Source organism: Melopsittacus undulatus, chromosome 7 (assembly GCF_012275295.1).
Source record: "Melopsittacus undulatus isolate bMelUnd1 chromosome 7, bMelUnd1.mat.Z, whole genome shotgun sequence".
In the NCBI taxonomy this organism is placed as follows: domain Eukaryota; kingdom Metazoa; phylum Chordata; class Aves; order Psittaciformes; family Psittaculidae; genus Melopsittacus; species Melopsittacus undulatus.
The window spans coordinates 28,246,113-28,258,890 of NC_047533.1; the positions used below are offsets into that span (position 1 = coordinate 28,246,113).

General features: G+C 35.7%; 1 protein-coding gene across 5 annotated transcripts in view; it reads left to right on the forward strand.

The window, feature by feature from the left end:
* FIP1L1 (factor interacting with PAPOLA and CPSF1) overlaps positions 1 to 12,778 on the forward strand; it is a 42,159-nt gene that overhangs the window by 21,372 nt on the left and 8,009 nt on the right. For 3 of the 5 annotated variants that reach the window (XM_034064689.1, XM_034064690.1, XM_034064691.1), the window contains 5 exons: positions 754 to 847; positions 1,873 to 2,026; positions 6,513 to 6,539; positions 7,057 to 7,111; positions 8,977 to 9,032. In XM_034064689.1, the coding sequence (XP_033920580.1) occupies positions 754 to 847; positions 1,873 to 2,026; positions 6,513 to 6,539; positions 7,057 to 7,111; positions 8,977 to 9,032 (386 nt within the window). Of the gene's footprint in view, positions 1 to 753; positions 848 to 1,872; positions 2,027 to 6,512; positions 6,540 to 7,056; positions 7,112 to 8,976; positions 9,033 to 12,664; positions 12,761 to 12,778 lie in introns of all 5 variants that reach the window. The other 2 variants (XM_034064687.1, XM_034064688.1) reach the window with 1 other exon arrangement.

Consider the following 12,778-nt stretch of genomic DNA (forward strand, 5'->3'; position numbering starts at 1 on the left):
GGGTACCAAATACAATTGTCATGTAAAAAAAATAGCTTACACAGATCACATCACTGGAGATCAAAAGTAAAAGTGTGTTCAAATGGGATTGTGTAAATGGAAGTTAATCTATTAAAGTTCAGCAATTAAACTCAGTTGCATTAAAAGTCCTTAAATGATTGGCAGAAACTAGGATGCAAAGAATGTGTATATGCATGTCACTGTTCTTGTCATCCTCTTCTAGAAATCCATAACTTAACATTTCTAAGGTGCATGTTCTTAATTTACATTATGTTCTGTTTTTGCTTGATTAGGTTGCAAGGGATACTGAGTGGGTCTTGTGCTAGTTCCTTTAAGGAAGGTTATTGCTTAGGTATGCAAATATTTTACAGGTGTTTGAGATAGATGTTTTACATTTGGAAAACTGAGGAACAGAACTATAAATGGCTGGTCTAAGATTCTTTTGAGTTTCATGCAAGGTTTATGAGTCAATGTTTCTAGTTTTATATACTTTCTGTTTGAAATTAAGACTATTCCAAGATAAGAGAGATAGTGGCTGATTTTGTTCAATACATGCTGTAATACAATTAGTATGTATGGTAGGATTGACTTATGTTTATTTAATGTTATTTGGAAACAATCTTTTCTGGTTTATACAGAAGGAACTTTTGGCATTTAGAATGAAGGAAAAGTCCTTAATTAAGACTTTCTTGTCTCTCTCTTATTTTCCTTTTCTAATTCTGCCTGTTGATTCTGGTTTGTCGTGTGTTGCAGGCGATTACCTGGAACAATAGATGTGATTGGACAGACCATCACTATCAGCAGAGTGGAAGGACGACGGCGTGCTAATGAAAACAGCAACATACAGGTTTTATACTGCAGATTTGCACACAATCTTTGACCAAGAGATACTTTTGCTTTCCCCATAGCTTCCTATTAAAACATTTTGGTGTGTATGAATGAGTAATACAGAAGTAGCTTTAAGTTCAGGAACAAAGTTGTGGCAGCCAATTAAAATCTATTAATATGAAATATACATCTTACTGGAAGAAAATGGGCAGTATTGCAGACATACAGTGTAGGTGACAGCATTGGCTCTGCTAGTTCTGCATGGATAGAGTTTTGTTGACTAAGTAACAAAGATAAATATCTAAACTGACTGTCCATTTCTCCTCTTCCTAACAGACACAAAGCTGAAAGTGAAAGCCTTTTTATATGCATTTTGAGAAATGCAGTCTTCTAAAAATAAGTTGCAAAGGAATAAATAGCAGATAGTACTTTGAAAAAAATATACTCTATTATTTTACCATAAATTTTAAGATTGTCTTCATAATTTTAGTCTTTTTTGGCTTGGATCATCTTAAGAAAACAACTAAATGCGTTAAGATGGAATACACTTTTTGTCTGCTGACCTAGCTGTGAAGAAGAATCAAGGCTGCTTGGTGCCCTAGCTGGATTTCCATGCCAACTTAGGCTAAGGTTAAACAATGAAAATAATAACAGATAGTAGTGCTTATATTGAAAACATTGCTATGTGTTTTTCAGCTGATCTCACAGTGTTTTAAGTGATTTAAAGTCTTGAGGTTTTGTTTCATGCTTTTCATATTGATTTTTAAAATATTTCTATATGAGTTTAAGAGGGAGTATTGGGCCATATTCAGATGGCTTATATTCCTTCTCAAATCTTTCACTTATTGGCTGCTCTTAGGCCCTGAGAGGTACTTGGCGAGTATGGGACACCAAAAGTATAGATGCAGATAGAATTTAAACCACCTGAATATGGCTCTTTAAGTGCATAAGTAACACTTCCCTGTTATAGTAACTGGAAAGAGAGGAAACCTATCTTCTACCCTTTTGACATAGCAATTGTAACTATAGTTTGATATTTTACAGGTTCTTTCAGAACGATCTAATCCTGAAGTAGACAATTTTACCAAGCCACCTCCATTTTTCCCTCCAGGAGCTCCACCTACCCACCTTCCACCACCCCCTTTCCTCCCACCCCCTCCAACTGTTAGTACTGCTCCACCACTGATTCCCCCACCAGGTAAATATCCTGTAGTACATCAGATGTGAAAAATGAGATGCATTAACATCACATGCTTGATGATAGATAATGAATTAAAGACAGTGCCTTCCATGCACATATGGCTGGCTATATGTGCAAAATTTCAGAATTTTGTGGGGGTTTTTCTCTTTTCTTAAATATATCTGCCGGGCAGAAATAGAAACTTTTGTCTTTACTTTCCCAGTAAGCATAGTCCGAAGTAGTAAACAATTACTTAAAGACTAAATGTTGGACCTTCTGTCCTTTAAAACGTTTCAAGTGAGAAACTGTTGTCTGTAATTCAACCACTGTTAATGCTGTTGAGAGGTGCATGTTGAATCATTCTATAAACTTTTGAACTGGAAGTATGGCATGCCCTGAATTTGTGTCATAAGTTGGGTTGTCTGGTGTCTAAGGTCAAAGAAGCAACAGAAGCTTTAATGCCCCTTTCCCCTCTCAGTATGTATGAATTCCTGAAAGTCTGATAGGAATTGCATTTGTGTCCTATCATTTCTTTCAGTCAGAGGTTTTGTTAGCACTTGATGTTTTATCCAGCACCCTGTGTCTGTGAATCTTAGATGAATCAAAGCTCTGAGAGCTCTGTTCATTGTTAAATCTGGTTTGAGATTTACTGATACTGAATATTTACCAAAACTTGGTATTTGAGGAAATTTACTGGGAGGAATGTCAGGGGCATTTGCACAAATAGTGCAGCTACCTGAGCAGTGTCATTTTAATGACTTAAGTTCAAAAGACTTTTCAGGTTGCTAACAAGAATGGTCACTAAGAAATGAAAATAGGTGAAGAAACTTAGGGGAGTATTTGAGTAGGAAAGTGAAGGATTTGTTTATAGAAGAGACTGGTTTAAGGTGGAGCCCTGTTCCTTTTTTAATCCATTTGTTCCTTGCATTCTTTTGCTTGCCTTGTTCCGAAATCACATTGGGCAGTTTCTTTGCTATTCTTTTCACATAAGGAATCTTTTTAAAGTTTCTCTTAATTTTTTACCTGTAAGCAAGGAAGTAACATGATTTCTGTGCAGCAGCTTTGCACAGAGGTTTACAGGGCTTAAATCTTCATAGAAGAGATTGCTTTCTTCAGTTGCTGCTGCTGATTTAAAAACTGTTAACTCCTGCTGCCTGGCAAGCTCTGGATTTCAGCAGTGATTGCCATACACAAAACAGTGCAACCTAGGAAACAGAAGATGAGTTTTAAAGATTAAATAAATCTGTGCCTTTTTACAAGTTTTTGCACGTAAATACAAAGAATGGGGTGCTGAAGACAGAATATGCTGCTGCTCTGGCAATTTTGTGATGTTTCCTTACTGCAGGAAAGGTGGAGAGGAATGTGATGCTAATGCAGACTGTTTTAAGCTGCATTAAAATCTTTCTGATGGAATAATATAGGAAATGCATTTTAAGTTTCTAGAAAGTATTTTAATTGTGCTAGAGAAAAGGTGATCTAAGTTTTATATTATAAGAGCTGTAGACGCACCCCAGATGCACTTAGTGCAGGGATGTCATGTAGGTGTAGTAGACTGTTCTGAAACCCCTCCCTTGTTGAGCTTTTAAAGGTGAAAGAAATTCACATGTGTTATAAATTTACCAAGCAGGTTTGGCTTTAGTCTTGTGGTTTACAGACAGGTTTATGACATACACTTGTTCAGAAGGTCTCCTTCAACATCCTTCCGTGCTTTGAGCAGATTTGAAAATAACGGTTAAGAGCTGTGGATTTGGTTTCTTCAGGCCTGTGTTTTAATTGTGCTGTTGCCAGCTCTTTATCTTCAAAGCTGTTTCTAAAATAGAATCTGCCATCCCTCCTAGGTTCAGTGGAGGAGGAGGAAAAAAGCTACTCTTACCCAATATTAAAGGGGGACTACTTGCCAGAAAATTTAAGTATTCCAAATATAAAACATCCTCCAAAAGTGCCTTTGAAAAAGGATCTTGCTTTGAAGTTAGATCTCCTGTTCTGAGTTCATTCACTCTTGTGATTCAGATCTTTTTTGAGAAACGAGTGCTAGAATGATCCAGAGGGCCAAGCGCAGAAAACTCTCAAATACTCCTAGGAGAACACTGGCTGTGGCAAAAAAAGAAAAGTGTTGTTTTTTGTTTGGTTGATTTATTGCTATGTTGGACTAATTTAAATCTGAAGAATAAGGTGGATGCTTTCAAAACAGGCTTTAAAAGGTGTTTTATGTGTTTTGGTTTAAGGGTGTAGTTAAATGTGATAAGTATTTGTGGTACTTAAAAAAAACCCTGAAATATTGAACTTCTGTTGCATAATTTTGGGAATTTTGACTGCCTAGACAGATACCAGGGCTTAGCAAGCAGCAGTGCATCTGTTCAGGCCCAGCAGTCTTAAATGAGCACTTTTTACCTTGGGATAAAGGAGAGGGAATCTGACTTAGTTGAGCCTGTGCAAAAGAAGTTTTTATACCAAGTGTTAAGTTACAATGTTGTGAACTGCTACCACCGTTCAGCTGGTTTGCAGTATGTTGTTAAGATATGGCAGCATTATTATGTTTGATTCCTTACTCAGCAATGGAACACATGTAGCATTGCTTTCCTTTAGTAAAACCTGCTTGGTTTTGTATAAATAACCAGCCGTGAGATACTAGAGTGGTATCCAGTGTCGTGAATGCAAGTTTGAGCACGTTAGGTAAAATGCTGCACGCATGCTGTTTGTTTTGCTTTTGACACATGAGTCTGAATATTAAGGTTGAGGCCAGGTGCATGTTTGTGGCAGTATATGTTGTAGGGATGTGACATGATCTGCACTAAGTCATCTTTTTGCAATGGTACTTAGGTTAAATCTTTACATAGAAGAAAAGATTCAGTATTTCAGAGCTCTTGTTCTTAGAAGTAATTGACTGATGACATGATGATATTTCAAGTATATTTTTATACACTCTTAGTAAAAAGCAAAGGAGTGAAGAGTTAAGAGATTCTCAGTTTTCTGTTAACAGAAGTTTACAAATTCTTTTTGTCTCGTTTTGTGTCACATCTGTTTGTTAGTGAAGAAGGTGAGGAATAAGCTTGAGTTTTCAGGTTGTTTAGATATTTTTAGTGATACTTGCTAACTTGGAATGTAGAAGAATGTGTCTTCCATTATGATACCGTTAAGCAAATTAGCTGCTGTCTTACATAATCATTAATCATGATTTTTTAAAATGTTCTTAAAGGTTTTTGAGGAGAAAATGCCTGTGATTTGGTTGGAAGTTTTTTTAGTGTAATAACCCTGCATTAACCATTAAAATTATTTGGACATTTGATCTTTGTATATTAAATTGTATTATTTTATTACAATTTTGTTTGAATGGCTCTCAAGTGAATTTTTTCATTTGGCTTTTAAGCTTGTGATGAGATTTCCATTTGTGTTTCTGCACAAGACAAAATTCTGATGAATATATTAATGTCTGAATTTCTTCCTTTTTGTAAAGAGTATTAGTTGATGGTTTTCCAGGCAATTCTGTGCATAGGGCTGAGAGCCATGTTCAGTGCTAAGCATATACTGGGTTTAGTGCAGTGATCGATTGGGTTCGGGTTTGGGGTTTTTTTAAGCATCAGGTAGAGCTAATAAATGAATCAGAGAGAACTGATATTTTTCTAGCCTATATTCTTAACATTTCTGTGAGGTATTTATATATTTTCTATGTTGTAGACTCATGAAGACTCTATTAAGGTGGACAGTTAACCAATAAGGATTAATAGAAAATACTTCAGCTATGCAGCAGTTTGAGTTCCTAGTCTTCCTTTCCTTTCAGAAATTTTCATTAGGAGTGTTTAGTCTTTCAAATGTTACTCTGTCAAAGTTTTTATGCTGTGATTTCCAGTGTTCTTGACAGCAATATGTTTTAGTTAGATTCATAACAGCTAAGGTAGTTCTGAAAACCAGAAAAGTTAGAACAGTTTTTGAATGTGTTTGTATTAAATGATGTTCTCTTGTCAGATGTTTACAAGAAAATAGAATGCCAAAGAATTTTTTTTTCCTTCAAGTAGCAACTGAATAACTAATTGTGGTGTGGCATAGCATTGACTGAAAAGTCTGTAATGCTTACTGTTTCTAGAATATTTTGTCCATGTGGACAACGCTAAGCTATGAAAGTTCAGATGACAATTGCATTTCCTTTCATCCAGCCATGGGATATAAAATAAAGCAAATATACTCTAAGGGATGTTACTTTCCTTCTGGATACTAAACATTTTAGGGTTATGGATTTAATTCTAATTTTGAGACCCAGAGTAATTTTTCATTATTTTTGTTTCTAATTAAATAAGATTGTAGAGAACAGGAGCTTAAATAAAAAGCCAGATTTCACAAGGCCTGCATGAAATCTTAACAATTGATATTAATGTGAGATCTTGATCTAAGGACACAGAAAATAAGCTACCATTCTTCTTGATCATGTATGTGGTGATAGCTCAATCTGATTTTAGATCTACAGATAATAAACTTACTATAACTGATATATTATTTGTTGTCATCTTAGGTATACCAATAACAGTGCCACCACCAGGTAAACTTGTTTAAATTTTCTTCCACATTTGATTAAGAAATGAAAACTTAAGTGATGTGCAACTTACCAACGTCCTTTTAGTTTTCTAGATAAAAGTTCATAAATACAAACCCATATGTATAGATGTAGGCTAAGTAATTTTGATGCCAGGCTGTTGACTAGTGGACTTAATCAGCCTGTTTCTTAGATGTGTGTTCCCTCCTTTTCTTTCCATTCTTTTTTGTTTTTTCAGCTGTGCAGAAAATAGTTGTAGTTTATTACTCAGGAATTTTCCTATGCTTCTAAATCATTGTTTTTGAGAATGAAAAGGTATTTGTTTTGAAGCACTGATAATATACATTTAAAAGCCAGTCTTCGTTACACTGGAAAGAATTTCTTGTCTTACAGAATAAAACCCATTTACACAGCGAGAAGCAAATTTTTGTGTTTTATTCTCTGAAATCTGTTTGCTATTATATGCTTAGCTTAGTTCTTTTATGTGTTTATGTTTGTTTCCCCCTCCCATTTATTATTACAGGCTTTCCACCACCACCTGGCGGTCCTCCACCTTCCCTCATACCCACAATAGAAAGGTAATTATGTGTGAAATCTTGCAAAGCAATATATCAATACTCTGTAACTGAAATAAGTTAATAAGGACTCTTACGGTACTTGGTGTTTTATGGATTTTATCTGGGAGCAGGAAGACAGGTTCAGAGTTTTACAGAAATGTTACTAGTCTCACCTCTCTGACAATATTCTTTCTACTTGGTTACTTGGCTACTTATTAGTTCAGTTGCGTTATGATGCTATATTAATGCCAAGACTTAAGAACAAGGTCAGGGTAATGATTGTTAAAGTTTTCTTTGGTAATCTGAAGGCTTATGTAGGTGAACTGTATCCTTTTCTATAGATGCAAATAATCGATTTAGCCGCCAGTTCAAGCCCTCATGAGCTATAGGAGATGCCAGAGTTCCACAGAATACAAATTTGTATTCCTGCTGTGTTTGATCTGAGTGTTCAGCTTTAATAGGTCTAACAGGTTCTTTTTTATTGCCTTTTTAGTATAGATATACAAAATACGGATATTTTATATATATGTATGTACATAATCTTTATTTTTATATATACACACACACACATATATATATATATATATAAAAGGAAGAAAAAAAAGTTGGCCAGCACAATCCTTTAAAAGTATTCATGTTTTACTAGAGGCCAAAACCAGATCATACACAAAGCTCTCTTAAGAAGATGGCGCAAGCCTCTTGCCAGTACTTTGGATTTCACTGCAGGAAGGTGCACATGACTGTTACTTTGAAATTGAAAAATTCTATTAACATATGCACTACAGGATGATGATGGTAAATCTCACAAAATCCTCATCTTACGTAATTCAGAAAACATCTAACTGAATGCATTTGATGTACATGAAAGTAAATTTGTTATTTCATACAGTTGCTGTGACTGCTGCTCCTGACTCTAAGTAGAGGTTACTGCATCATTTACTTGGAAATATTAATATAGCTACTGAAATACGATATGGAAGTATCAAGCTTATTGTGGAACCTAGGAACTTTTAAATATTTTAAATATTAAGATGATAATAATATGATTAAATAATTAAGATAATTAATAATTAATATGATGATTAATAATATTAAATATTAAGACCTTTAAAATACTTTAAAATATTAAGATGTTGGATTGGCCTTTCATTGTCATTGGTGGTGTTTTGTCTTTAAACTAAACTAATCCCAAACTTACTTTGTAATGTTCAAGTGCCTTCAAGAATAGAATAACACTTAGGTTAAACCCTGCAAAGATAATTCACTCAAGATATGTGGGAAGTACTATAAGGTCATTCAGAATTACATATTTATGAATTATGTCCTGTGCATGTAGAATCCATTTTAACCTTTCTGGTTTTTACCTACTTGTGTTGGCTACCACTGAAAGAAGTCAGCCTAGAAAATGTGTAGCTAATTTAATGGTTTATTTATAGAACTACGCATTTGAAGTCCACCTGCTCTTAGATATACTCGCATACCTACTTTTTAACAGACAGAATGAGATTGGCTTCACTCATGAATGAAGCACATTGAAGCAGTCGTAGATTGAGTTCAGTATCTGTGCAGAAACATTTTATGATACAAGAAACATTTGAAATAGGAAAGTCATTGAAAATACAAAAGAGCAGCTTTGGCATAAATAATTTCTGTTTAAAAATTTAAGGAGAATGTGACTTTAAACTCCTGTAATACATATTTGTGTTGATAGACAGTTTCCTTAATGAGTAATGCTCAAAATGGAGGACTTAAATCCATTTATAACAAACATTTTGTTTTATTCTCTATGGTGGTTAGAATTCAGGGGAATAATATTAGAAGTACATATTTATTCATGGAGATAGCTTTGGTAAATGGCATTTTTACATGTATTTTCCTTTCAACAGTGGACATTCTTCTGGCTATGATGGTCGTTCTGTTCGTGCATTTTCCTACGGCAGTGGTGAGTAAGGGTGCTGGTTTTGAAAATTTTGACTAGTGCTAGATTAAATTGCTTGATACACTCATGAGGATTTTTGCTAAGAGACTAAACAGGTCCTTACAGTAATTAATTTTGAAAGCTCATTGCCTACCATTATAAACAAATATGTGCTGTTGCAAATATAACAGCTGTTGGTAAATACTGTTATTTTGCTTGCTTACCGATAATGCTGCTTATCTTTCCACACTGCTTTTGCAGAATTCTGATTGTAAAAAAATAATACACCGTAATATGGACCCTCATGGCAAAGAATTTCTTCTCTATGCCCAGTCTAAACCTACCCTTTTTCTGTTTAAAACCACTGCCTCTTGTCCTGTCACTACAGGCCCTTGTAAAAAGTCTCTCTCCATCTTTCTTACAAGCCCCTTTTATGTACTGAGAGGCCACAGTAAGGTCTCCCCAGCACCTTCTCTTCTGCAGGCTGAAAACTGCAACAACCTAGGAGAGACGTGCCAGATTCCTGATGATTTTTCATGGCCTTCCTTTGGACCTGTTCTAACATGTCTTGTACTGAGGCCCCAGAAGTGGGTGCAGTACTCCAGGTGGGGTCTCACAAGTGTGAAGAGAGGAAAAATTACATCCCTTGACCTGCTGGCCATGCTTCTTTGATGAAGCCCAGGATGTGATTGGCTTTCTGGACTGCAGACTCAGACTGCTGGTTCATACTTAATTTTTCATTCACCACTACCCCCAGGTCCTCTGCAGGGCAGCTCTCAATTAATTCATCAGTCAGTCTGTACTCCTACTGAGGATTGCCCCAACCCAGTGAGGGACCTGACAATGTTGCCAGTCACTGCCTCTTGCCATGCAGACTCATGCCTATTGCCTTTTCTTCCAGCTGGCTATTTCTGACTCCTTTGTTTCATTGGATCCTAGCTTCTGGGAGAAGAAATGGTAGGGAAAATTCTGTCTGATTCTAAGGATACAAAATGTTCGGCACAGATCAAACATTCATAAGTCTTTGGAGAAAATACACAAAATGACGTTTTTTGAATTGCTTGTAATTTCTTGAAGTTGGAGCTCTTTCTGGAGTAACAAGTGATACTTTGTCGACACTGAAAGGATCCTCATCAGTTAATCAAGTGCTTGCTTGCATGCGTGGAAGCTTGCTATGTTTTCAAGAATTCTTGACAAGGGCAAAGAGCTCATTTATCCTTATGAGCAATAATTGAACTGTGTTTGCTGAAGCTTTAGCAAAAATGTAAAGCTGAGGCAGACAATTGAAGATACCCAAGTGACTATTTTGCTGAAGCTTCAACATGTAGTCACACAGAGTATTGTATGGAATGCATTCTTAACAGTCATTAGTATGTACATTGCATCTCATATACAGTCTCCAATTCAGAATATTTTTCATTTTGGAATCTCCTTTGTTAGAATTTGCTATTCTGTCAAGTACTGTCAGGGGCACAAAAAGATTTCCATATTTTACGTTGACCTTCAGAGGTGTTGCATATGTATGTTGTTACAGTACCAATATTAGAAGGATGGCTGTCATCCTGATGATGCCAACATGGAATTTGAACTCCTTCATCAGGGTTAAAAAGTTATGCTTGCCTTTTTATGATTATGGAGACCAAGGAGCACAGCCTGCTCCCATCTTCCCATTGTATCTGGCATCTCTACTGTTGCAAAAGCTTTTGTATCTGCAGCAAATTGTCTGTCCTGAGCTGTGACTGTGACTGGGATTTTTGGATCTGTAGAGGTTCAGTGGTATTTTATTGCTGCTGTTCATCTCTGAGTTAAACATTTTTTCCTGGCCAGTATCTTACTCTCACCGTCCCTGTCTCACAATGTGATTGCTGGCCAGTATTTTACCAGTGCTGTGTGTGTATCAGAACTTAGGTAAAGTGAGGGCTCAGCAGCACACTAGGGTACAGATAATAATTTTAATTAAGAGTCTCTAAGTATATTTATTTAATAGTTGCTTTGGATGATAGCACTGAATCTCCAACCCATTGTCTTCTTTACCAATCTGGTTATATTTCATGGCTTTGTCAAAATTGTGGGGGATATGGAACATGTTACAAAAGCAACCAATCTTGATTAAGGCTCCAGCATTTCTTCTACCTATTCAAATTGCAAATCTCATGCCTCGGTGCCTGTTCCTTGTGTCAGGCATGTTGCCCACTGCAAGTACATTAGATAGGTTGCATAGTAAAATAATATGCTTAACTTGTAGCTTCAAGGACAGCCATTTTGTTTTTGTGTTCTTCCACTGCATCAGTGGGGTTTCTTCAGTTTGATCTCAAATCCTTTCACAATTCATGCTTTTTCACAAATCTCTTTGCCATCAGATCTTTGAATTTTATTGAGCTGTAAAAATACACCACTGTGTTTGGTCTACCAGTGAAATGACCTGTATGCTTGTTTGCTTTTTCCTCGAGCATTTCTCTGTTCTGTGCTCTAAATGTTCATTATATCTTATGAACATGCAAGAAATTCAGCATTACAGAAACAGTTTAGGAGTCAGTGTTTTTTGAGGCACAAAGAATTTGTATTAAATAGTTTTCCTTACACTTTGATACCATGCAGCTTTAAATTTTTAAACCACCTCCAAAACAGGACTTAAGCCTCTAAAACTGTTGATTGTTCAAAGGTCCCTCTCTTCCTGTTTTAAAAATCAAATTAAACTTTAGAATTGTCCTTATTTTTGTAGAAATTATTAGAACAATCCATGTAGGAATACTGAAAGTGACAAATTACTTTGTTCTAAGCAATAAATGCTGAACACCAGTTCATATTGGAAAGCAAGCTTTTCTTGTGTGTTGTGAATAATAACTGGTGAAAAGCTAGATATAAAAATGTGCGGAGTATCAAATAACTGGTTTATCTCATGTTATTGGGGTGAAAATTACATACTTCTGTCAGATGAGAATTACTGCAGATGTGGGGGAGTAACCAAAATTTATTGTAAGAGTTTATGCTACCATTCATAATTGGTTTATAGTATACATTTAAAGTTAAGTTTACACTTTAGATCAGAATATTCTGGCAGCCAGCGGACCATACGTATGTTGTTGACATAGTGGCAAGTCAAAGAAATTAACAGTCTTTAAAGTCCAGCTGTTTTTTTGCTATTTCTGGCTGCTTTCCTTAGAAGAAATTCAGGTTTTGGCAGTATAATGAACAGCATACTATTGTATTAGGATATTTTTTTTTTCTGTTAACTCCTCATTCTGTCTGTAGCTCTGAAATGAAACAGTGTCAAGCACTTGTTAAAGGCAAAACCTCATATAAATGCTTTTTTAAAGACTTATAATGCTTTTCATTGCAAATGTAGCTTAACAATGAAGTGTTTTTTTCCTGCTCCACTGCCTGCTCAAAAGGTCTTTTGTATTCCTCCTTTGGATGTTTGGCAAACTGCTGTCTTAAGCTTCTGCCAAGCTTTCTGGGGCAGGCATACCCCAGACATAGGCAAGACAGTCTGAACATACCTGTCAGAAGAAGCCACTGATTTTATAACTTGAGAGTATTAAATTCAGCATCAGTAATGCACTTTACATTGTTCAGTGAAATATTTATGTTATTTATGCTATTAATGTCTCTTTGTGACACCATGGAGTCAAGTGAATATTGTTCTCATATTATAGATAATGGAGTGGAACTCAAAACAAACGATTTATTGAAGGCTATGTTATCATTGGCTAGCAGAGCAGATAAACAGAAAGTGGGAAGTCCTCTGTACTGTAAGTCCACTAGAGAGT